This window comes from Trifolium pratense, linkage group LG1 (assembly GCF_020283565.1).
Source record: "Trifolium pratense cultivar HEN17-A07 linkage group LG1, ARS_RC_1.1, whole genome shotgun sequence".
Lineage (NCBI taxonomy): Eukaryota > Viridiplantae > Streptophyta > Magnoliopsida > Fabales > Fabaceae > Trifolium > Trifolium pratense.
In genome coordinates, this window is record NC_060059.1 from 31,308,040 (window position 1) to 31,334,699 (window position 26,660).

The window sequence follows — 26,660 nt, forward strand, 5'->3', positions numbered from 1 at the left end:
TTTCGAAATTTTCAAATTTAAATATACTTTTTTTATTTTTTTTTACAAAAACAATAATTTTTATACATAGTGATAATAAAATCTTAGTAACAAATTACAAAGTACTAATTAATAACTATTACTAAGTATACGGTCAAAAAAAACTATCACTAAGTATTATAAATTAAAATTACATTACTTACTTGGGTGCCGAGTAGATTCTTACTTGGCGCACTCCTAACCCACGAACTCCGCTCCTAACCCACGACCTCCGATGACCACGAGAATTTGCTAATAAAAATGGTAAACAACAAATATTAGAACATATACAATTAAATAACAAAGCAAAAATTTTAACTTTGTAAAAGTAAAACACAAACACTTATCACTTTTTGGATGGAGATACGAAAATTACATTACTTTTTTAAAAATACACAAACTGTTAAGTTTTTTTTTAAAAAAAGAATTTTTTAAGAATTTCGGTTTTAAAAAAAAAGAATATAAATATACTGTTTTTTTGAAAAGAAAAAAAAAATTAAAAAAAAATTATTGTTTTCGAAATTTTCAAATTTAAATATACTTTTTTTATTTTTTTTTTACAAAAACAATAATTTTTATACATAGTGATAATAAAATCTTAGTAACAAATTACAAAGTACTAATTAATAACTATTACTAAGTATACGGTCAAAAAAAAAACTATCACTAAGTATTATAAATTAAAATTACATTACTTACTTGGGTGCCAAGTAGATTCTTACTTGGCGCGCTCCTAACCCACGAACTCCGCTCCTAACCCACGACCTCCGACGACCACGAGAATAAGACTTGCTAATAAAAATGGTAAACAACAAATATTAGAACATATACATTTAAATAACAAAGCAAAAATTTTAACTTTGTAAAAGTAAAACACAAACACTTACCACTTTTTGGATGGAGATATGAAAGTTGAAAGTATGAAATTTAAGAGAGAAGTTAGAGAAAATTTAGAGAGAGAATGGAAATGTAAAAATGAAGTGAAGTAGAATGTATTTGTTGAAGAGTTATATATAGGAGAAGTAGGAGAAGTGAATTAATTATTAAGTGTAAGTGACCGTTGCTTTCATTTTAAATTTCGAACATGCATTACTGACGGCCCATGCTCGCCATAAACGCACAACGGTCAAGAATTACTGACGGCATGTAGCCGTCGTAAATTCTTTGCATTACTGACGGCCCATGCTCGCCATAAACGCACAACGGTCAACTGCAATACTGACGGCCTGTAGCCGTCAGTAATGTCTAACACGCTTTCTTGCATTACTGGCGGCCCCTAGCCGCCACTAATGTCCAGTCAGACTTTTTTCGTTCTTCAAGAAAGGATAAATGCATTACTGACGAATTTGAGCCTTCAATAACGTAAAAATACATTACTGAGGGCTTTTAGCCCTCAATATATTTGGTCAACAATATATCATGTTTTCTTGTAGTGGATTAATCTAGAGGTTTTCTTTTGTTGGAAATCTGCCTCATGTCCTCATGGATGACTAGTTTAGGGATAATCTCCCCAATTTTGGATTTGTTTTTGTTCCTTTTTGTTTTTGTTTTTGTTATTTTTGTTCTTTTATTTCTCTTTCTTTTTCTTTTTATCTGGGTAAGGTTTGGACCCCCACTTTGTATAGTTTCTCTTTTTTATATTATATATATATATATATATGAGCAAAAAAATATAAGATTAGTGCTACTAGATATCTTTCTGATGTCTACTAGTCACTATGATTTCTACGAGGCTCTTAACTTACTAAAAAAAATATATTTTGAACAAAAATCTTTGTAATGCATTCATTATACATTTGCTTTGGAAGAAATACACTTATATATACGCTTGAAAATGTAAAGCAATTTTGAAAATTAATTGGCATACATTTATCAAGTAAAAACAATAAATAATACAAATAATACAAATATATGCACACTAATTAATAGCAAGAACATAATACAAATAATTGGCAAAGTTATTCTTCCACATTTCCTAAGAAATACAAACACCCACCATTGACAAGCTTGTTCCATTTAAACAAACACCTTCTTTAAAAATAAATAAATTAATTAAAATGAAATATGAAAAGATTAATATTTAAGAATTAATAACCTTTTCCACTTTAGGCACATGAAAATGGAAACTCATGAATCTCATCGATCCAAGGATTTTTCTCCTTAGCAGGATTAATAGTCTTTAAAGCTTTCCAAACAGCACTATTACACTTAAAACCAGAACCAAATGCAATTTGCCAAGTTCTATCACCTTTTTTAATCCTTCCTTTAGCTTCTGTATAAGCCAATTCATACCATAATGAACTACTAGAAGTGTTGCCAAATCTATAAAGTGTCATCCTTGATGGTTCCATATGCCAATCACTTAAGTCAAGATTTTTTTCTAGTTCATCCAAAACTGCCCTTCCTCCAGCATGAATACAAAAATGCTCAAAAGCTAATTTAAAATCAGGAATGTAGGGTTTTATTTTCATTTTCATCTTGAAGATTTTTCGCGCAACCAATGTGGCGAAAAATAAGAGTTGTTCTGACATAGGAAGGACTAATAGTCCTAATGTTGTGATGTTTGTTTTGAGTGCTTCTCCGGCGACAGCCATTAGGTCTTTTGAGAGTAATACGCCGATTCTCTTTGTGTCATCATCTTCTTGAAAGACGCAACCGTAGGATTTGTCATCCGCACCTTTGTGTGTACGGACGGTGTGGACTAGTTGATATTTGGCTCGACGACGGTCGCGAGATTTGTTCGAGAGGAGGATTGCCGCTCCTCCCATTCTGAAGAGACAATTTGAGACAAGCATTGATCTGTTGTTGCCGAAATACCAGATGAGTGTTATGTTCTCCATGCTTACTACCAAGGCATATGAGTTTGGGTGTACCTATATAATTGATTATCTTAGTTTTTGAATTTTGATGTAGAGAAATTTTATTTATTTATATATATATATATATATATATATATATATATATATATATATATAAATTAATCACTTGTCATGTAGTTCCTGCAGTCTCATATATAAATAAAAATTCATTTTTCAAATTTATTGAATAATTAAAAAATATATGAATTATTCAATAAACTTAAAAAATGAATTTTTACTTGTATATGAGACTAGACGAAGAAAAATACTATAAATTAAAAACTTATGATCTAATAATTACTAAATGGATCACATATAGTAGAAGAGTATGATTGAATATATATTAATAAAATGGATTTGTATGTTGACTTGTATTGGGTGATTACTATTGAATCTGCAGTCATCATATGACTTGTCCTCCCTAGTCATATTTTAAAGAAGATTTATCATTAAAGTTTGAACTTGTACCATCTGATTCCTCCTATTGTGTGGAGTGAAAGTGAAGGTCACAAATCAACTTAAAAAAAAAAAGGGTCTTGTTAACATGTGCCCTTAGGGCACATGTTAAGATATATCAAAATAGAAATTTAACATTTAATGATATAAAGAAATTGAATGCTTCAAAAGTTAAAATGCACAAATTAACATTTAATAATTTCTATTTTTGTTTCCTTAACATGTGCCTTAAGGGCACAAATTAGCATTCTCCAAAAAAAAAAAAAGGTCCATAACTTAACTATGGGATACATATGGATGCATGGGATTAGGAAGGGTATTAATTAGGTTGGCAGAGCTAACAAAAATCTGCCAACAACCTTGACAACCAATATAGTACTGTGAATTGGATCAGTTGTCTAATCACTTTTATGTAGCATCCAATAAATAGATGCTATAAAAAATAATTCTTCCCCTTAGGTGGCATATTAAACTATATCCACAAGTGGAAGCTAACTAAAATCTTACATGCACGTAATAGCTTTGAACACGTTTGCTAAATTGCAAAAAAAAAAAAAATTCTAGTAAAAATATGGTTTCTCAAGTAAAAATTTCTAGTATATGCATAGTAGCAAGTGCCTATGTCTCCATGATAGAGTTATAGGATCCTTATTATTTTTGTTTTTCTTATTTTTGTTCTTTTATTTCTCTTTCTTTTGCTTTTTATCTGGGTAAGGTTTGGACCCTTTGTATAGTTTCTCTTTTTTTATATTATATATATATATATATGAGCAAGAAGATATAAGATTAGTACTACTAGATATCTTTCTGATGTCTACAAGTCACTATGATGTCTACAAGGCTCTTAATTTACTAAAAAAAATTTATATTTTGAACAAAAATCTTTGTAATGCATTCATTATACATTTGCTTTGGAAGAAATACACTTATATATACGCTTGAAAATGTAAAGCAATTTTGAAAATTAATTGGCATACATTTATCAAGTAAAAACAATAAATAATACAAATAATACAAATATATGCACACTAATTAATAGCAAGAACATAATACAAATAATTGGCAAAGTTATTCTTCCACATTTCCTAAGAAATACAAACACCCACCATTGACAAGCTTGTTCCATTTAAACAAACACCTTCTTTAAAAATAAATAAATTAATTAAAATGAAATATGAAAAGATTAATATTTAAGAATTAATAACTTTTTCCACTTTAGGCACATGAAATTGGAAACTCATGAATCTCATCGATCCAAGGATTTTTCTCCTTAGCAGGATTAATAGTCTTTAAAGCTTTCCAAACAGCACTATTACACTTAAAACCAGAACCAAATGCAATTTGCCAAGTTCTATCACCTTTTTTAATCCTTCCTTTAGCTTCTGTATAAGCCAATTCATACCACAAAGAACTACTAGAAAGGTTGCCAAATCTATAAAGTGTCATCCTTGATGGTTCCATATACCATTCACTCAACTCAAGATTTTTTTCTATTTCATCCAAAACTGCCTTGCCTCCGGAATGAATACAAAAATGTTCAAAAGCTAATTTAAAATTAGGTATGTACGGTTTTATTTTCATCTTGAAGATTTTTCGCGCAATCAATGTGGCGAAAAATATGAATTGTTCTGACATTGGAAGAACTAATGGACCTAATGTTGTGATGTTTGTTTTGAGTGCTTCTCCGGCGACAGCCATTAGATCTTTTGAGAGTGAGACACCAATTATCTTTGTGTTGTCTTCTTCTTGAAAGGCGCAATGATAGGATTTGTCATCTGCACCTTTGTGTGTTCGGACAGTATGGACTAATTGGTATTTAGCTCGACGGCGGTCGGCGGATTTGTTGGAGAGAAGGATTGCTGCTCCTCCCATTCTGAACAGACAATTCGATACTAGCATTGATTTGTTGTTGCCCATATACCAATTGAGTGTTATATTCTCCATGCTCACTACTAAGGCGTATGAGTTTGGATGCACCTATATAATTGGAAAAGCTTGTCAATGACTTATGATTATTAACTATATATATAAAAGAAATAATTTACTTTTTAAATTCATTCTAGAATTGATATAACTAGACTGCAATTTTGTACATCTTAGATACAATTTTATAATAAATTTAAAAATAATTTTTTTTTTATATATAAAATCGGAGGAAGTAATTTGAAATGGAGAGAGTAATTGATTGCACAGGAATGTGTGACTCCATATCAATGCCACATGTCAACATAAAAAAGGCCCATAACTATTGGAAACCGTGATGCTTGGTACTTGGAACTTGGAAGCCAACAAAAAAACAAGCTAAAACCATGACAACCTGCCCAACGAGTGGAAGCTATCTAAAAATTCAGATGCACGTACCAGCTTTGAATAAGTTAGGGTGAACGTTAGTTTGACATGTTGTGTGGTTATTTCGAATTCTCATAATTATTTAATTTTTTTAGGATAATTGTTCCCGTCGACTCTTTGGTTGAAAATATGAAACTTTCATCTTGGAAGTAGTACAAAAAATCATGTGGTACTTTCTACTCTTCTATGAGTGAAAGGTGCAACCTATCTTGTGCTAGAGCCGACAGAGGTTGGTGGGGGACTGGTGTTGGATTCCATTGACTTTGATTGATGAATCGTCTGATCCATGTCTTTCTTCTTCTTTTGTCTTAACTTTTCCGTGGCCAGATGTTTGTGGTGCAAGTTTGGTAGTTTTTTTTTTAATGACATACAATTATTAATATAGAAAGGGCAACAAGAGTAAAATACAAAAAGTAGAAACCAAATGCCACCGAAATAAGTATAGGAAGTACTAAAAAAAAACAAAAATAATTGATTAAATAAATACAATGTTCCACAAAAACCAAAACTCGGCTACCAAAAGTTTGGTAGCGAGGTGCATTTGATCGTTTTCACACTTGTAGTGTGGTAGTCTTTTTTGGTGTTTGTAGCGGTGTGCATTTGTTGTTTTTTTCAAGTACTTCAAAATACTCACTTTTGTTGTTTTTTAGGTTTTTACCTATTGTATTGTAGATGATGTAAATTTAATATTATATATGCGGTTTAAAACAGATTCAATCCAGTTTTAACCGTTAGCTGAAATTTTAACCGTCAAATAGAAAATGTTATATAAGTAAAGACTTGTATACGAACCTGTAGAAGCTGTTTGGCAAGATCAATAGAGATAACACCAGCACTACAACCCATACCACCAAGATTATAACTCAACACATTCCCTCTCAATTTATAATGATTCACAATCATAGCTGAAAGAGAAGGTGTTGGATTAAACAAACTACAATTGACAATCAAAATCCCAATATCCTTAGCCTTCACACCAGTTTTCTCCAAAGCCTCATCAATTGCACCAAACATAACCTCTTCAGCTTCTTTTCTTGCTTCATCCATACAAGGATTTGGTGGGAACCTCCTAATTGATGGAGGAAAATATGTCTTTTGTCCTAAACCTGACCTTTCAAGTATTTTCTTTTGAAACAAAATATTTTCCTCAGTAAAAGCTTTTGTTATAATTGACCTTTCCACAAAAGTTTCTTTTGTGCATGATAATTCTTGTGGTGGTTTATAGCATGCAAAATCAATTAAGTATACATCTCTTGGACGTGACATGAAAAAAAGGGTAGCAAGAAATACTATTAAACTTGAACATAGTGTCATTAATACAAAGTTGAATTTAAGATTTTCATGTAATTGGATTAAATCATTGATTGAAAATGTTGATAAATGAGTTAAAGATACTCCAAAAAGTGGTATTAAAATAAGGTACATAGCATTAGAAATTAAATAGTGGTAACCAAGTTTAACATATTTAAGTTTCACGGATATTAAAAAATTTGGAAGTTTTTTTCTATCAAAAGAAATGCTTCTACTATAAGGGTAATGGTTTTGATTTTTTTGTTCTTCCATGAAAGAGGAAAGAAACAAAGGGAGAAAGAATATGATTGAGTTGTGAAAATTTTGGAAGATTTGAAAAGGAATTTAAAGGGGTGTTGATGCAACTACCCATATGAACATTTAATTCATCACATACTGTGACATTAATTCAATAATTTTGCCAACCGGGTAAATTGTGCGTTTCAAAAAAAAACTTAGAAAATAAAAAAAAAAAATTGTATTAAAAATAACATTTTATTTTAAAGGAAAAATAATATTTTTTATATTTTAAAAAAGTTGGTTATACAAATTCCTACGATAATGTTACAGTTTGACTTTGATTATATAATTAACCTTTTTTTTTTTTTTTTGAAATTGCTAAATTATATTGATAAAGTGGGGCCAGCACAAGGGGTGCTAGTCACACAGAGAATTTTTTACTAGTGTATTTTTTGGTCATGCTAAAAATGTTACAAAAAGTTTAATGCTTAAAATGTTGATTATACAGGTTCTAAGAATTTTTTTCATAGCAAAACAAAAAAACCTATTAGCATACTTATCATGTGCACAAAATCATAACATGTTTATAAGCCACACGATAATTAACCAAATTCTAATTAAAATAAAAGATTTAATACAAAAGAAAATAATATTCCCTATTGATATCGTCATCGCTCAACTTAGATTCAATAAAGTGACTAATACACAACAAAATCACCAAAATATGGGTCTTACACGTCTTTCTTAGCAAATCACCAAAATCTCAAAATCTTTGCAAATCTAAAATAAACCTTAATGTAAATAAACAATTCTAGCAAAAGTTGATCTAAATAAACTTAAAATTATTGTTTTGACTGGTAGTACCAAACACGGCTTCAAAAAGATCCATATCCGATATCTGCATTAATATTAAAAAACCTCATATTAGAAATATTTCCAAAGTTAATTTTTTTTTTTTTTTGACAAAATTTCCAAAGTTAATTTAAATAAATCAACATTAATCTTAACAAATTAACTTACCGGATTAGTAGCTGAGGTACTTGCTTCAGACATTTTGTCTCCCACAAACATATCATATAGTTCTTCATTTGAATATTGTTCATATCCTTGCAACTAGAAATCACATAATAAACACTTTAGAAACATTTTATCTTCAATTGTAAATAATAAGAAATTGGAGTATATTAAAACATGTTTCAACAAGTATGATAAAATGGGACTTACCTGATTAGAATTTTGGTCCAAGCTTATTGGTGACTCATTCAACATACATGAATTGATTTCAGCAGAAGAAGAAGCTATTACATCACCACCTTTATAAAACTGTTGAAATGATAATGTTTTAGTCAAAATACTTGTTATATAATAGAAGATACTTAATCATAAATTTATATTTGGCATTCAAAAAAAAAAAAAAAACTTAATCATAAATCTATTCTTTTCCTATAATAACTTGTAGAAAAGTAATAAAAAATACTCTCTTTTTTTTTTTTTTTTTATAAAGCTAGCTCTAAATTTATAAAATATTAAAAACAAATTTTGTACATAATTTTTTTTGGACAATTTATCAATTTTTAGGGGTAGAAACAAAATAAAAATATACTTCAACCAAAGTACGTGACAATCAATGAGACTTACCTGCATGGAGGTTTGGTTTACACTTAAAGGTGACTCATTCAGCACACATGATGTGTTTCCAACTAGAGATGTATCATCACCACCTTTATATAACTGGTGAAGTGAAAAAGTTTGAGTCAAATACTTGTAAAAAAGGTACACATATATATGTAAGGTCTTTAATGACATAGACAACATTACCTGATCAAGGGATTGCACATCTTGAATTGAATTAATAAGATCAGATTTCAAAAATGCACTTGCATCATTGTTCTCATTCATCTGATTTAAGACAAAAAAAAAATGTTAGTAATATTGAAAACAATTGTATATTATCTATTTGTTCAATTTTTTTAATATTTTTTTTTGGTGATAAAATCATTTTTTGACACAACAATTTTTAGGGGTAGAAACAAAATAAAAATATGCTTCAGCCAAAGTGTGTGACAATCAATGAGACTTACCTGCATGGAGTTTTGATTTACACTTAAAGGTGACTCATTCAGCACACATGATCCAATATTAGAGCTGTTCAAATATTTACAGTTCCAATTTTTCTCACCATGATTCATATGATTAAAATAACAATTTCCAATTTGATATAATGTTGGTACATCAAATATATTTGTTCTCATTTCTTTTATTTCTTCGATTATCGATGTTGGAATATTTGATGCAAATCTTGACCTGAAAGCTCTCTGAGATGCATTTCCAACCAATTCTTTCTCGGCAACTTTATCCAAAAAAAGGCGATATTTCTGCAATTATTTTATAAAGTTATAAACAAATGAATTTGGTCACCAAATTTGACGACCCTAACATTTATAGGATTATACTTCTAAGATATATTTCATAAAAAATACAATACAAAGAGATATTAAAACCAAAACAAATATTTTGTTTTATTTTTCTTAAAAGGATTCTATTGGACTAATTACCAAGGAAATGTTAGTGCGATTTCTTAAAAAGAATCAATTTTAAGCAATGACAAAGAAGAGGACTTATGCTCCATAAAATTAAACATATAATGGTTTATAGTTATATAATATATAAAGATTGGGAAGAAGGGTATAAGATAAATAATTAATAATTCAGAACATATCTTTCAATAATTATAATAATATGATTATTAAAAAAAAGCATATATGTTAGAGAATTGTTAAAATTCTACAATATTATAAAAATATATCAAGTAAATTGAGAAGAAAAAAACCTGCAGGTGACTTGCTACATTATCCCTTGTCAAGTTAGGTATGTTCATGAGTTCTAGAATTTTTCCTGGAACAGCCTCTGAATGAGAAAAAAAAAATAACAAGTAAAATCAGTAATTAGCTATAAATAAGAACTTGAAGTCAGAAAATCATACATCTAGAACATTTTGCATTATTTGTGTATTAAGATTAAATTGTGAATAATATGTGGAAGAGGGAAACAATTATGATTATTATTTAAAGTGGTATGTACTCAAAAGTGTTATTCACTCACATAAAATTTAAATCGGATAATACCTTAAAAAATGGTGCAACATATATTAAATCGGAAGAAGTACATATATACTAAAACACATTTATAAATAATTTGATTGAAAAAAAAAAAAACTATGTTTAGAAAATATTTGAAAATTATAATACTTACTTTTCAATCCAACTTTTTTAATAGCATCAAGAAATAAATTGTGAAGATCATCTGTCCAAACAAGTCTTGATGATTTCTTAACAAGTTTACATTTTGCTTCTCCTTGAGACTCATCAATATTTTTTCTCTTGGAATCTTCTTTCTTTGTCTTGGCCTGCTCACTTGACTCTTGTTCTTCACTTTGTACAAATAAATTATCAATAAATAATTTATGTTTCTTTGCTTCAACAACATACATCGATATGTCTTTGAAATCTTCAGCACAGACAGGTTTCACAATAAAATGTGTTGCTCCTTTTTCTAATGTCATAGATATTAAGTGTTGCCGATTATCCTTAGACATCACTGTTTGAAACAAAGAGAGAGAATTCAATATATTATTATAACTTATACTTTCTAACTAATGCATAAGAATTTCGTCAAAAAAACTAATGCATAAGAATTATTTTTAACAAATATTTATCCAAGATGTTCACTAGTAAAATCAGAAGGGTTCCGGAAGGTGTTCAAGAGGAGCAATTGTACAGGGCACTACAATTTTAGGGGCATCAATTTTTGTTCCACTTAGTGTGTTTATGTGTGTACGTGCGTACAATCGTGTGTGCGTGCATGTGTTAAAATAAATAAATATTAAATTAAATTTTAAAATAAACTTAGACTCTTATGATCTTGATAATAAAGTCTAATTAAAGAATTAAAAGTTATCAGAGAGATTTTAATAAATTGAAAGTATAATCTTTAACTTTTCTTTCACATTATTTATTTTTATGACTTATAAAATAAATAGGGCACAATGTACCAAAAAAATAAAATAAATAGGGCACCCCAATTATAACTTGTACAGGGCACTCAAAATCTCAAGGACGGCTCTGAGTAAAATTTTATGCAATTGAGTAATGAGAAACTTTTTTTTTATTGGTCTAGTAGTCTAATGGCTAAAAATTCCACTTTAAATGTGAATAAGTGGAGTGTCTGAGCTTTCAACCCCGACTCCTACATACCAATTGAGCTAAGCTCACGGGGACGAATAATGGGAAACTTTTGATGCCAAACTACAATTTAGTGATCAATGTCAATAGTATTTATGATAAATATAGTTTTGATATCTTGATTGCCATTCAAAAAAAGTTATCATATCTTGATCAAAACCTTAAGGAATTGTTTAGATTTATTTGTTGTAACTTATTTATGACATAAATATTTGTAAGATTGCTTAAAAATAAATTGAAAATAATTTATATAATGTACATAACCATTTTCAGCATATATTCATAAGCTTTTTTAAAATAGATGTTAAAATTTTTTCATAATTAATATAAAAATAGTTTGATTTTTTATTTTTTTTATCATAGAAATAGGTTATACGTGCATAAGCACTTATATAGTATAATCATAACTAAACTACGCTTAATTAATTAAATAGGTTAGAATGAAACTTACTTATTACAGGAATTTGAAATTGATCTTGAATGTGCCTTTGAAAACCAAAGCCATCCATTCCTAATACATGGAACTCTGTAACGATGATGTCAAACAAGCCTTCATTATTTCGAAGAGTGACCAAAGCATCATGAGCATTTTTGGCAGTTTCAACTGAAATTTAAAACCAAATAGAAGAAATTAGGTCACTGAAATTTGTAAAATTCAATTAAATGTTTAGCCAATATGAAATATATATTTTGGGTGGGTATCGGTGATTTTATCCGATCTATGGTTTTGTGGTTGATTGGATCGATTTTTTGTTTTGATAGAGTATTATATGTACTTCTCCTACCAGTGTGGGTAGAGTATCTACCTCTTGTACTTTCTCATCTTATATATATAATAAAATCATTGCCATTCAAAAAAAAAAATTAATTGATATGCACTAACGGTGTAAAATAGTTTTACACAATCGTCCAATAAATAATCATCGTTTTGCCATGTCATCATGTCAAGAAAGTGGGGTGATGTGGCAGAAAACATGGTTGGTATTGGTTGACAGTGTAAAATTATTTTACACCGTCGGTGCATATCAATTAAATAAAAAAAATACCCACTCCGTCTCAAAATAAGAGTCACAATCGACCACTGTACAACTTTGACCGTTAATATATTTAATTATATAATATTAAAACTATAAAAAATTGATATTTAGAAAATAATTATTGCGACAAATATAATAATATCTTATATGGTAATATTTGTCATAGTAAAATAAATATAGTCAAAATATATAATGTGAATAGTGTATAAAGTCAAATTGCGACATTCATTTTAAGACAGCGGGAGTAATAATAAATAAAATGTCAATGATGGATTAGAAATTGTTTGACTCAAAATGTATTCAAACAAAGTACTATAGCAAAAGATGCGCACTATTATATTAGAAGACAATATATTTAAATATTTAATTATAAGGCAAAAGATAAAATTAAGGACCAATACAACGAAAAGGTTGAGTCAACTGCTAGATTAATGAAAATGAATTAGAAAAATATTTTTTTTATGAAAAAAACATGTTTTTCTTAAATACAATGTACACAAAATTTTTCTATGAATTCCCATCAAACATATATAATTTTTTCAATTCATATATAGTCTTTAAAAAATAATAATAAAACTATGTAAATATTCTACGTATGTATTTACATTAATATGAATCGAATGAATTCATATACGAGGATCAAACATAAAATTGTGTCATTATTAACACAATATTTGTAAAAATATTGAGCATCATAATATACATTGAAATCGATCTAGTAAAAACTCTAACTCAATCTTTTGTTGAAATTCTTACTTTTGATCAGAATTTACTTGACTCCACATCAAATTTTAAATTATCATAGATCTATTCTCTTAGGATTATAGTGTTAAAATAAAAACAATTAAAAATAACACAATTGAGAAAGAAAATAAAACAATTATTTGCACGAATACTCATAATTATTATAGCTACATTTACTCAACAAACATGCATATTGAATAACTTTCGAGAATTTGAATGCCTACACAAAGGATAATCGATCAATAAGCAGTGATATACATTTTTTTGGTTTTTATTTTTGAATTTTGACCAAATTATAATTGAAAAGTAAAGGTCCAAATTCATAAAATCCCTATAAAAAAAACACTTCAATTATTTAGTCAAAAAAAAAATAAACACTTCAATTATACAATGGTTAAATAAACAAGAGACACGTACCTTTGTATTGTCGTTCCATGAGTGTCTTAGCAACAAATGCCAAAGACTCTTCATCATGGTCCACAACCAAAATTGTGATATTAGATCTTTCACAATCCATTTTCTCAAAATTGTGATATTAGATCTTTCAAAATTGTGATAAAATAGTGATTTTTTTTTATCTAGGCACTCTAAGAAGTGTGAGTAGAGAGCATATATAGGCACATTGGATTAAGGGTGAAATTCATTTGAAATTATTAAATGAAAAGTAAAAGGATTATAAGGTAAATTGTCATTTATTAATTTTTTCTAATTAACTATGGGCGTGTTCCTTATATAGAAGATGTAACAAATCATTCAAATCTCTTTATTCTTGACACTTTTAATCAATTCTTTGAAAATGAGCAGAAAATAAAATATTTGAATATTGGATGATGGTTTTATTTTTATTTTTGAAAACTCTGTATCTGGACTTAATACCGACTAATTTGAGGGGATCCCATTTAAAGCTAGAGTTTTTTTTTGCTCTGTATAGACTAGCCCATCGAAATTTGCACAAAATATAATCGAACTTGAGACCTTGAGAGAAGCATAATTCAAGGACCCAAGTCATCACTACACCCACTAGACCAATCCAAGTGAGTTTTGATGATGGTTTTATTAATTATATTTACATTTACTTTGTTCGGGCCTTATATGACTTTTGTATATGTTTTTGATTGTTTGTCTCTTCTTGTAAATTTTTGTAGTCTATCTCGGTATGTCTTGTGTCAGGGAGACTGATTTAGTTAATATATCTCATTTTGGCTTGTTCAAAAAATCCATTGATAAAAAAAAATCTCATTGTTTATTATATTTATTTTCATATACGCTGCCTATAATATTCCCTTTTTTTACACATTTAAATATCATTATTATTTTGACAATACCATTTAAATATTAGTTTCCTTGTTTTATTTTCAATAAAATAATGATTATTTTTTTTTTTTTTTTTGTTTGGAAAATAATAATGATTATTTTATTCTTTATTAAAGTTATAAGAATTTCATTTAATAGAGATCAAATTGTGATTATCCATCTTTTGAAAATAGTATAAAAAAAAAAATTTACAATAGGCTAAAATCGTTAGGTTGTGCACTATGATCGGAGTTTGAACCCCGACTACCTCACTTGTGGTTGTGAGTTTATGATGAATTTACCATTTCGTCTATATACTTACGATATGTTTTATAAATAAAAGAAAAAGATGCCTATTTAAAATTAATTGAAGGAAAAATAAGAAAAATTATAAACCGACTAGGCCAAAACCAAATATAAACAACCAAGATAGACAGCTTATGCCTTGTCAAAAATCTTACCAGGAAAACTTAAAGGGATAAAATCACGGTGAAGGAAAAAATAGTGTAGACGAAACAATAGAATGAAGCCTTGAAATACATCAGCTGAAACTATTATCAAGGAGCCTCTTAGAATTGAGTATTGTGCCTAACTCGTCTTTACAAAACCGGCTTGTAAGGTGAGGATTGCCTCTTGCTTATAAACGCACATTCAGGTCATCTCGCAGCTGATGTGAGACTCTTAACAAAGCCCAAACTTATTGAAGTTAAATAAATCGGAAACACGCGAGGGAATATAATCTCACCAAACAAAATCATTACTATGAAGTCCAATGGAAGCAATTTTGTCTGCACAAAGGTTGCTTTCTCTAAAGATATGTGAAACAATGAAATGCGGTTGTATCTCATTTTGCTGCTCATTTTAAGGCTGTAACTATGGAGAGGCCTGGGGTGGATAATTTAGCTTTTAAACGGTTGCAGGTGGCGGAAGTCAGTAGCTTAATTAAGCCTTTCTCGTTGGACGAGATAAAGGAAGCTGTTTGGGACTGTGATAGTTACAAAAGTCCGGGCCCTGATGGGATTAATTTTGGCTTTGTAAAGGATTTTTGGGCAGATATTAAAGGAGATGTCGTGCGTTTTTGTTCAGAGTTTCACCGTAATGGTAGATTGACCAAGGGTTTGAATGCTACCTTTATTGCTTTGATCCCCAAAGTTGATAGTCCTCAAAGGTTGAATGATTTTCGGCCTATCTCTCTTGTGGGTAGTCTCTATAAAATATTGGCTAAGGTGTTAGCAAACCGGTTGCGTCTTGTGATGGGCAGCGTGATTTCTGAGTCTCAAACTGCTTTTGTTAAGGGTCGGCAAATTCTCGATGGAATTCTTATTGCAAACGAGGAGGTGGATGAGGCTCGGAGGTCCAAGAAGGAGTTGCTGCTCTTTAAGGTCGATTTTGAGAAGGCTTATGATTCTGTCGACTGGGGTTACTTGGATGCTGTTATGGAGAAAATGGGTTTCCCAACACTATGGAGGAATTGGATTAAGGAATGTGTGTGCACGGCTACAGCTTCGGTTTTAGTCAATGGAAGTCCGACTGATGAGTTTCCTCTTGAGAGAGGTTTAAGACAGGGGGATCCGTTATCCCCTTTCCTCTTTTTGCTGGCTGCTGAGGGTTTACATGTTTTGATGGAAGCCATGGTGGAGCGCAACCTTTTTACGGGGTACAGTGTTGGTGATATAACCCCGGTATCGGTGTCACATCTTCAGTTCGCTGATGATACGTTGCTGTTGGGGTCCAAAAGTTGGGCAAATGTCCGCGCTTTGCGGGCCGTCCTTGTGTTGTTCGAGTCTATGTCGGGTCTGCGGGTTAACTTTAACAAAAGCTTGCTGGTAGGGGTTAATATCCCTGATTCTTGGCTTGTTGAGGCGGCGTCAGTTTTGTGTTGTAAAGTGGGGAAAATACCTTTCCTTTATCTGGGCCTACCTATCGGGGGTGATCCGCGGCGTTTGAGTTTTTGGGAACCGGTCGTGAATCGTTTAAAGAATCGTTTATCAGGATGGAGGAGTCGTTTTCTTTCTTATGGTGGTCGCTTGGTTCTGCTAAAATCTGTGTTGACCTCTCTGCCTGTCTATTCTCTTTCCTTCTTTAAAGCTCCCTCAGGTACTATCTCTTCTATTGAAGCTATTTTGATTAAATTTTTTTGGGGGGGGATGTGAGGATCTTAGGAAAATTTCGTGGATCAACTGGAAAACAATATGCTTGCGTAAGGAGTATGGGGGTCTGGGGGTTAGGCAGTTGAAGGAATTTAATTTGGCCCTTTTAGGCAAGTGGTGTTGGAGGATGCTAGTGGATAAAGAGGGTTTGTGGTTTCGAGTACTGGCTGGTCGTTACGGGGTGGAGAGAGGACGGTTGCGTGTGGGAGGGACGCGTGGGTCTACGTGGTGGAGGGAGTTGGCGAGGTTACGAGATGGTGGTGGTGCGTTAGAGGGAGGCTGGTTTGGAGGGCACATTTCTAGAAAGGTGGGAGATGGGTCTGACACTTTCTTCTGGACTGACCCTTGGGTGGATGGGACCACGTTGAGGGAGAGATTTGGGCGGTTGTTTGACCTGGCAGAAAACAAATCGGCTTCAGTGGCTGAGATGTTTGTGCGGGGGTGGGCGACTGGAGGGGAGGCTTGGGTGTGGCGGCGTCAGTTGAGGGCGTGGGAGGAGGAGCTGTTGGGGGAGTGTCAGTCTTTACTTCTTACCATATCTTTGCAGGATCATGTTTCAGATCGGTGGCAGTGGCAGCCCGACCCGGACGATGGTTATACTGTGCGTGGCGCATATCAGCTTCTGATAGCACAGGCTGCAGTTACTTTGGATGCAGCGGCAGGGCTTATTTGGCACCCTCAGGTTCCTTTGAAGGTTTCTATCTTAGCATGGCGACTCTTGCGGGACAGGTTACCTACCAAAGCAAACCTGGTTACTCGAGCGATTTTATCTTCGAAGGCTCATCTATGTGTTTCTGGTTGCGGAGAGGTCGAGACAGCTCAGCACTTGTTCCTTTCTTGCAGTACTTTTGGTGCACTTTGGTCTCTTGTCAGTTCCTGGATTGGCTCTTCTTTGGTGACTGCTCAGACTCTTTCAGATCATTTTGTTCAGTTCACTGGTTCAGCAGGTGGTCTTCGAGCACGACATTCTTTCATGCAACTCATTTGGGTTGCTTGTGTGTGGGTTGTGTGGACCGAAAGAAACCATCGTTTGTTTAGAGGCTCGGCGAATTCTTTACATTGCATGTTGGACAAGATCAAGACTTTTTCATTCAGGTGGTTGAAAGCAACGAGTAGTACTTTAGCTTTAAACTGCCATAGTTGGTGGTCTAGTCCTATGCTTTGTTTGGGCCTTGTATAGTTTCTTTTGGTTGTATTTTTGACTCTGGTTGTAACTTACTTTAGTCTCTCTTGGCACGTCTTGTGCTGAGAAGACTTATTTTCTTATATATATATATATATATATATATATATATATATATATATATATATATATATATATATATATATATATATATATATATATATATATATATATATATATATATCTCATTTTGGTCTTTTCAAAAAAAAAAAAAAAATGAAATGCAAGTTCTTAGTTAACTCAATACAATTCAACCACATATTTATTAATCTCTGAGGAACAAGATCATGATTCTTGAAAGCAAGAGTAACAGATTGAGAGTCTGTTTTCAACCAAAGTGATAGTCAACCCTATTTAAAAGCTATCTTAGTTGCATACATTTCCCCGACTCTGCATGAAAAGCAGTATACATATTTAAATTTGGAGCAAAATAACCCACACCGTTAACATTGTTATCTCTAAAAATACTACATTTGTTGTATCATCTATGTTGTATTTGATTCAGAAAACAATGGGAAGATTCCATATATATATAACCTCCTTAATCCGAGGAGCATTGAGAGCTTGAATTAAAACATAAAAGACCTTAAGAATTACAAATTCGTGCATATATAGTTGAGAAAAAGTGGTTCCCGACAAAAGAAGTAATTGAGATCACAAAAAAGATGTCGATTTTTGAGAAGTAATCTTGTTATTAAGCCTCTTTTTGTTTATACAAAACCAAATCACATCAATTTATAAGTTGATAATAGCAACAATAATAATAGTTTTGCATTGAGGATACCAAGATCAGTTACAAAAATTCAGAATAGTAAAATTAGAAGAAGCGTCAATAATAGTGTTAAAAATAGAAGCAATTCAGGTCCAAAGTTTTTTGCAAAAGAAAAATCCTATAAAAGATGTTGACTAGTCTCCACTTAATTGCCACACAAGTTATATTGAGAAAAAACATTGCAATCTCTTACACACAAATAAGAAGTGACTTATTGAAAAATATAAGCCTCTTGAAAGCTAAACTCCCCATTATTGGTGTGTTTCCAAACAAGCTTGTCCTTAATCCTAAAATTAGGAATAAGAACATCCTGCAAAACAGTAGCAATATCAGGATTATTTAAAAAATAGAATGAGGAAAATACGATTCTTATTCCTAAGGAAATCATTTACAGTGGCTTGAAGTACATGATGTTTTTCTTTTGGAATATCACGATGATTGACCATAGAAATGTTAAGCCAATAATCATTCCAAATACTAATTTTGTTCACTTGTCCAAGCAACTATTGACAAATATCTTTATTGATGTCAATTTTCTACTGATATTTGACCAAATAGAATATATATATATATAAAGTTGTATACGAGTTGCACCCTACCAGCAATAGACAATTAAGAAACCTTTCAAGTAGCTAATTTAGATTTAATTTTATCTGCAATAAGCATGTGGTGAATAGCATTAGGCAAGACCGGCTCACACTCATGTGTCAAGTGTGCAGCGGCGTCGGGCATAAAAATTTTGAGGTCATATAATAATAGTTATAGTATTTTTAATGTTTATAAAATATCAGATATGTATTACTAGATTGCCTCTAATATTTTTGAGTACAAGGTGCTTGATTCAAATCCCTATAATTTTGTTTTTTCATTGTTTTAATTCTAGTCATTTTAATAATTGATTATGATGTCTCTTTTTGATATTATATACGATGATAATTATTTTTTGTGTTTTTATGATATTTACAATGTAAGAGAACGGTTTTTAAATTATTTTTATGTCATTTTTTATTAGGGGCCAATTTTAATATTCGAGCTGCGTCTCTGAATAATTGGAGACAACCCAGTTAGATTTATCTTTAAAAATAGGAATGCTAAGATAAATAAAAGGAATCTCGCCAAAATTAAATTCTAATTATAATTAAATCGTAAATTATAGTCTTCTTTCTGTGAGTGATAGAGCCGGCAGACTTTAATTGATTGATAAGTTGGCTAGAAACATTTCTATAGTCCAAAAAGAGCTTTTTTAAGAGCTCTCAAATTAGAAATATTACCTATATAAAAAATCATCACATCATCAATATAAAGAACATGTTATGGCACTTATAAGGTACCGAGGACTATCCACAAGAGAAATTTATATGTATATATGTACTAACATATAAATGTCTACTAAGGACATCCTCGGCAATAGAAGATTATAAATAAATTTTATTCATTTTAAAAATCTTCTCTTAGAATAGTAGCAAAATGCTGAAATTAAAACATGAGCAAACCATGTCACCAAGTTGCATGTTTTAAGGTCTTAATAATGATATGACATAAAAAAATTATTTTGGACATGTTACGTGTTTTTTATTTTGTAAAAAAAGAGACCGAAATTGACAACCGGAAATTTAAAATGACCTAAGTTTGAGAGAAATTTTTAGAGGGACTAGAAACAAAAATAGTATATTTAGAGGGTTGGTATTGGAGAAAGAATTCTGTTTAGTGTGAGTTTTCACTTGAGAGAGGATAGTGTCAAATCTCACCATTAAAATCTCATCTTCATTTTTTCATTTGGTTTTCAAAATACAGTATTTTGTTTACACTCTAGATCTAGAGGAACACTCTAGAGACAGATTCACAGGAGACAAATCCACTATCCTCGTAGTGAGATATGACGGTGGTTAGGGCACACAGAACATGGCCATCAATGAAGGGACCAAGGAGATGATGGAGAATGAGAGGTAGAAAAATTCTTACGTTGTAACCAGTGAGGCCTAAAAAACTATTTTTTAGATTCATTGAAAAAGTTATGTATTCGGTCTAAAATACAGGTCAGATACATCACTTTTTCAATGAATCTAAAAAGTTGAAAAAGTGATGTATCCGGTCTAAAATATAGGTCAAATACATCACTTTTTCAATGAATCTAAAAAGTTGAAAAAGTGATGTATCCGGTCTAAAATATAGGTCAAATACATTAATTTTTCAATGAATCTAAAAAGTTGAAAAAGTGACGGGAGGGAAATGTGTCTTTATGGTAATTTTAAAAGAGTCAAATATAAATATATTCTTTTAAATTTTGTGTAATTAATTATTTGGAAATTAAATTTTTAAAAGTTTTTAATGCTACTTGGATACCATACCATGTGCTCTTAGAGCGCATGTTAGCATCACCCTTTTTCTTTGTCTTTTTTATAATATTTTTTTCGTTTGAAATTGTATTAATTATTTCTTTTTAAACAAATTTCTAATTAATTTACATTTTTTTGCAATTTGTAATAAATATATTAATATTAATTTTTTTTTTTGAAGGACAAACTTGTAAAATTCATATCAATTGTCAATAAATTTAATATCACGGTCAATTTTTTTTAATTTCCGCAATTTACTCAAACAAATTTTATATTTAGGGGAAAAAAGTAGTAATGGGTTTCGATAAAAGTAAAAAAAAATGAATATGTAGTGTTCATAAACTTAATTTAGTCGATAGAGACATTATAATTATAATATGTAAGGATCAAATTGAACCTAAAATTCTTAATTTGTTTATCTTTAAAAAGTTAAATTCTAGTCTTTAAATTACTTAAAAATTAGAGAAAATAGTTTATGTAATGTTGATGTGCTTTATCAATTGAAGAGCTTTTCCTATTTAATTATGAATAAAGATATGATAATTACAAATAAGAGAAAGACAAGCTGTTTAAATGACAAAACTATTTTTAAAAATTTAGCAAAGTTCTATTCGATTTTATTATACATCTCTCACACAATATCACATATCATTATTTTACTCATCAATTTGAAAAATAATTGCAAGATATATATAATGTTTATATATATATATATATATATATATATATATATATATGGGGGCTGCTAACTTAGTATTTGATTATATATATATATATATATATATATATATATATATATGGGGGCTGCTAACTTAGACCCAGTTGGGTCTAAGTTAGCAAGGTGCACCTTTTCAGTTGGACAAAAATACCCATTTTTTTAATTTTTGAAAGAATAGAGTAACAGGGGCATTTCTGTAATTTACCCAACAATACAGGCGCCCCCAACTTCTTTTCCCACCCCCCAGGACACGTGGCAGCGTGTGATTGCACAAAATCCGCGCGCGTGCATCACACGCGCCGACAGGCGCGCGTGGGTGGAAGGATGATGCGGAGAGAGAAAACTTTTTGAAAAGGCAGGCCACGTGTCACACAATGGTTGGCTGCGTTAATTTTTTTCCATTTAATACTTTAAACTCGATTATTTCGTCGTAAATTAATTTTTTATTTTTTATTTTTTATACCAAAATTCATAATTTTTTTTTCTCTACAAATAGAGACTTGGTTCGTTTGATTTGGACACAGAAAAAAAAACCCAATTTTTCACTACCTTAATCTCATTTTTCACTACCTTACATCAACTCACTGAAACCATTCTACCAGGAAAATGGTTTCAGAGTACAAATCTCTGAAACCATTCTACAACCTAAATGGTTTCAGAAGCAAATAACTAATAATCAACTTACTGAAACCATTCTACCAGCAAAATGGTTTCAGATTACAACTCTCTGAAACCATTGTACCAGATAAATGGTTTCAGAAGCAAACACAATTAATAAATTACTCATTGAAACCATTCTACCAGTAAAATGGTTTCAGAATACAACTATATGCAACCATTCTACCAGTAAAATGGTTTCAGAAGCAAACATTAGTTTTTAATTACCGTTTTATCTCATTTAATTAACTAAAAATAGTTTCAGGTCTCCAAAAATTTCATAAAATATACCAAAAGTTCCAGAATATTATCTACTATTTTCCTGGTATAATGGTTTCAGTGAGTTGGTTGAGTGGTGCGTGTTAAATTACAACACACAAGTAACGTATTTAGTAGACAAAAAATGAGATTAAGGTAGTGAAAAATTGCGTTTTTTTTTCGGTGTCCAAATCAAACGAACCAAGTCTCTATTTGTAGACAAAAAAAAATTATGAATTTTGGTATAAAAATAAAAAAATAAAAAATTAATTTACAACGAAATAATTGAGTTCAAATTATTAAATGAACAAAAATCACGCCCAGCCAACCATTGTGTGACACGTGTCCTACTTTTAAAAAGCAAATTTTTCTCTCTCCAGGTTGTAATCCAGTGTGGCGCAGGCGCTGGAATCTGATGGATCAGGATGATCTGGGCTGTCTGATTGATCAGACAGTCTTGATGAGATCAGATCTTGGCTGTCTGATGGAAATCGACGGTCTGTAACCATGGTCCTTCGGTACGCGCGCGACACTGGATCCGCGTCTATTAATGGTTTCAGCATGTGGGGGCGCGTGTACTGTTGGGTAAAATTACAGAAATGCCTCTGTTGCTCTATTCTTTCAAAAATTAAAAGAATGGGTATTTTGGTCCAATTGAAAAGGTGCACCTTGCTAACTTAGACCTAACTAGGGTCTAAGTTAGAAAACCCCTATATATATATATATATATATATAGGGGTTTTCTAACTTAGACCCTAATTAGGTCTAAGTTAGCAAGATATATATATATATAGGGGTTTTCTAACTTAGACCCTAGTTAGGTCTAAGTTAGCAAGGTGCACCTTTTGAGTTGGACAAAAATACCCATTTTTTTTTTTTTGAAACAATAGAGCAACTGGGACATGTATGTAATTTGCATCATAAAAATACCCTTTTTTTTTTTTTTGAAACAATAGAACAACTATTACATTTTTTAAATTTCTTCCAAATTTCGACCTCATTTTACGTGCGAATCGAACGCCTATTTCAAAAACTAATACCGGAAACCTTTGTAAAATTGAAAAACGATCAAAATCCATATAAGGAACGTCGAGTTTCGTTGAGTATTGAGGGAGATCGAACCGGGTCAAAAACCGGGTCGCACGACCCGTTTCTGCATAAAACGGGTGGGAGGGACGATGAACAGTGCGCGTCGCCCACGCCCACTCTCACCGGCGGCGCGTGGGGGCGCGTGCGGCCTCAGGGAGGCTCTATTGTTTTTTTATTTTTTCATAATAAAATAGTAGATAATATTCTGGAAATTATGGTATATTGTATGAAATTTTTGGAGACCCGAAACTATTTTTAGTTAATTAAATGAGTAAAAAAGTAATTAAAAATATTATAATTCCATAAAAAATTTCCAAAATTTTATGTAAAGTACTATGAATTATTTAGAACCCTCTTGTGTACCTCACTCTCCCTAGTTCAAGTCATGAAATTATTTTCACAAATTCCGCTGATTATTTAAAACCATTTAACAAATAATAATAATAATTTCATAGATTTGTACTCTGAAACCAATTGTTTTTTTATTTGTTTCTAATAAAATATTAGATAATATTCTGGAACTTTTGGTATATTTTATGAAATTTTTTGAGACCTGAAACCAGTGTTTTAAAAACCGGACCGGACATCGAACCGGCGAGGGTACTGGTTCATTGGTTCATTGGTCGAACCACTGGGTCACTGGTCGAACCGCATGATAAACCGGATTAAATCGGATTAAACCGATAGAATGAACCGGTCTCTATAATAAAACTATATAGTTATTAAATCGGTCGAATGAGATAACTCGTTCTTTGAATAAAAGCATAAAAAATTTAAAAATTAAAAGAAAACACAAAAATAGCAAACTGAACACAAAAATAGAACACAAATTTAGCTTTTTTTTTTACGGTAGTACAAATTTAATGAGTTTTTTAATAATTTATTACGTTAAAGGCAACGATAGAAACAATAAAACTTTTTTTTTAAAAAAAAAAACAAATAAAAAAATATTAGTTTTTACGAGCTGGAATTTTTCTTTTTATATAGTATGTTTGTTTTAAATGCAAAGTAAACACCCAAACAACAACATATAAGTAAGTGTTTCAAAATATATATATATATATATATATATATATATATATATATATATATATATATATATATAGATATATAAGGAAGTAACAAAAAAATTCAAAAAAAAAACAAACATATAACAAGTGGGCCATAAGTGAAAGCCCAAAATGAATTAAAAAAACCCTAAATCCTATCATCTTCTCTAACTCATTCATTGAATAGCAGCCAACTGTTGCCTGCCTCACTTCCTGTTTCTTTCTCCTGCACTTGGTTTATCCTTCTTTTCTTTCTTTTTCTTGCCATAATCGTGAATCTTCTTTATTTCCATTTCTCTATTTCATTCTTCTGTGTTCTATTCTTCTCTTGGGTGAGTTCAAAAGTAAAAATTTAGAGGGTTAAAAGAACAAAATATACAAGGTATATGTACAATTTTTTCTCTATTTTCATTCTCCTGCGTTTCACTTTTATGAGTTTTCTCAGTTTCTGTTTCTTTGTTTTTTTCTGATTTTTTTTCGATTTTTTTTTTTTAAAAAGCAAACGTTTTGGTCCAGAAAAAAAAACGCAATTGAACCGCCGGTTTTTCAAAACCGCCGGTTCACCGGTTTTCACCGGTTTTCACCGGTTTTACCGGTTCCCGCCGGTCCAATAGCGTATCCGATCCAACATCCGGACCAGACCGGTGACCCCTCCGGTTCCCGGTTCAACCGGTCGAACCGGCCGGTCCGGTCCGGTTTTTAAAACACTGCCTGAAACTATTTTTCGTTAATTAAATGAGATAAAACGGTAATTAAAAACTATTGTTTGCTTCTGAAACCATTTAGCTGGAAGAATGGTTTCAGAGAGTTATACTGTGAAACCATTCTAGCAGTAAAATGGTTTCAGAAGCAAACAATTAAAAATCAACTCCCCTGAAACCATTCTATCAGTGAAATGGTTTCAAAGTACAACGCTCTGAAACCATTGTACCAGCTAAATGGTTTCAGAATGGTTTCAGAAGCAAACAATTAAGAAATTACTCACTGAAACCATTCTACCAGTAAAATGGTTTCAGAGAGTTATACTGTGAAACCATTCTACCAGCTAAATGGTTTCACAGTATTATATAAAGATAATTAAAGGTAGTGAAAAATTGAGTTTTTTTTTTGTGTCCAAATCAAACGAACCAAGTCTCTATTTGTAGAAAAAAAAAATTATGAATTTTGGTATAAAAATAAAAAAATAAAAAATTAATTTACAACGAAATAATTGAGTTTAAAGTATTAAATGAAAAAAAAACACGCCAACCACCCAGCAGTTGACACGTGTCCTGCTTTTTTAAAATGAAATTTTCTCTCTCCAGGCGCAGATCTAGTGTGGTGCACGCTCTGGCTTATCATGGAGATGGATGATCTGGACTGTTTGATTGATCCGACAGTCATGATGAGATCATATCTTGGCCGTCTGATGGAAATCAACGGTCTTTAACGGTGGTCCTGCGGTAGGCGCGCGACACTGGATCAGCGCCAATATGTTTTTTTTTTTTTTTTAAAAAAAAAAAAAAAGGGTATTTTTATCCAACTCAAAAGGTGCACCTTGCTAATTTAGACCCAACTGGGTCTAAATTAGCAGCCCCCTATATATATATATATATATATATATATATATATATATATATATATATATATATATAGAGTCAGGATCCATTGACACCAGGTGTCAAAGTTTAGTTTGACACCAAATTTCAACCGTATATTTTATTTAATCTAAGGCTTATAATGGTTTCTAAAATAAAACACTTTTATTTACGGTGTATGTTTCTCACTCAATCAATCTTACTGATCTCAATACCTAATTCCCCTTAAATTAGCAAAGTTTGGAAATATGTCTTCTCACCGATTTCAATAACACAATCATCACTGTACATACCTAGTATAAATACTTCTTGATCTTCGATGCACTGAATTGGTAGAATTGGCAG

The 26,660-nt window shown here is 31.2% G+C and overlaps 2 protein-coding genes and 1 pseudogene across 2 annotated transcripts; all 3 read right to left on the minus strand.

The window, feature by feature from the left end:
- Positions 1-1,930: 1,930 nt before the first annotated feature.
- Positions 1,931-2,875, minus strand: LOC123901774 (3-ketoacyl-CoA synthase 11-like). The gene has a single exon (XM_045951700.1). The coding sequence runs from the start codon at positions 2,856-2,858 to the stop codon at positions 2,124-2,126; it is 735 nt and encodes a 244-aa protein (XP_045807656.1). The 5' UTR covers positions 2,859-2,875; the 3' UTR covers positions 1,931-2,123.
- A 1,479-nt stretch (positions 2,876-4,354) lies between these two features.
- Positions 4,355-7,269, minus strand: LOC123901758 (annotated as a pseudogene).
- A 768-nt stretch (positions 7,270-8,037) lies between these two features.
- Positions 8,038-13,750, minus strand: LOC123892313 (two-component response regulator ORR26-like). Its single transcript, XM_045942107.1, has 11 exons — positions 13,651-13,750; positions 11,904-12,056; positions 11,465-11,515; positions 10,464-10,808; positions 10,042-10,118; positions 9,293-9,586; positions 9,030-9,110; positions 8,850-8,942; positions 8,436-8,534; positions 8,232-8,324; positions 8,038-8,109 (listed from the first exon to the last, which is right to left on the minus strand). The coding sequence occupies exons 1-11, from the start codon at positions 13,748-13,750 to the stop codon at positions 8,038-8,040; spliced, it is 1,458 nt and encodes a 485-aa protein (XP_045798063.1).
- Positions 13,751-26,660: the final 12,910 nt, after the last annotated feature.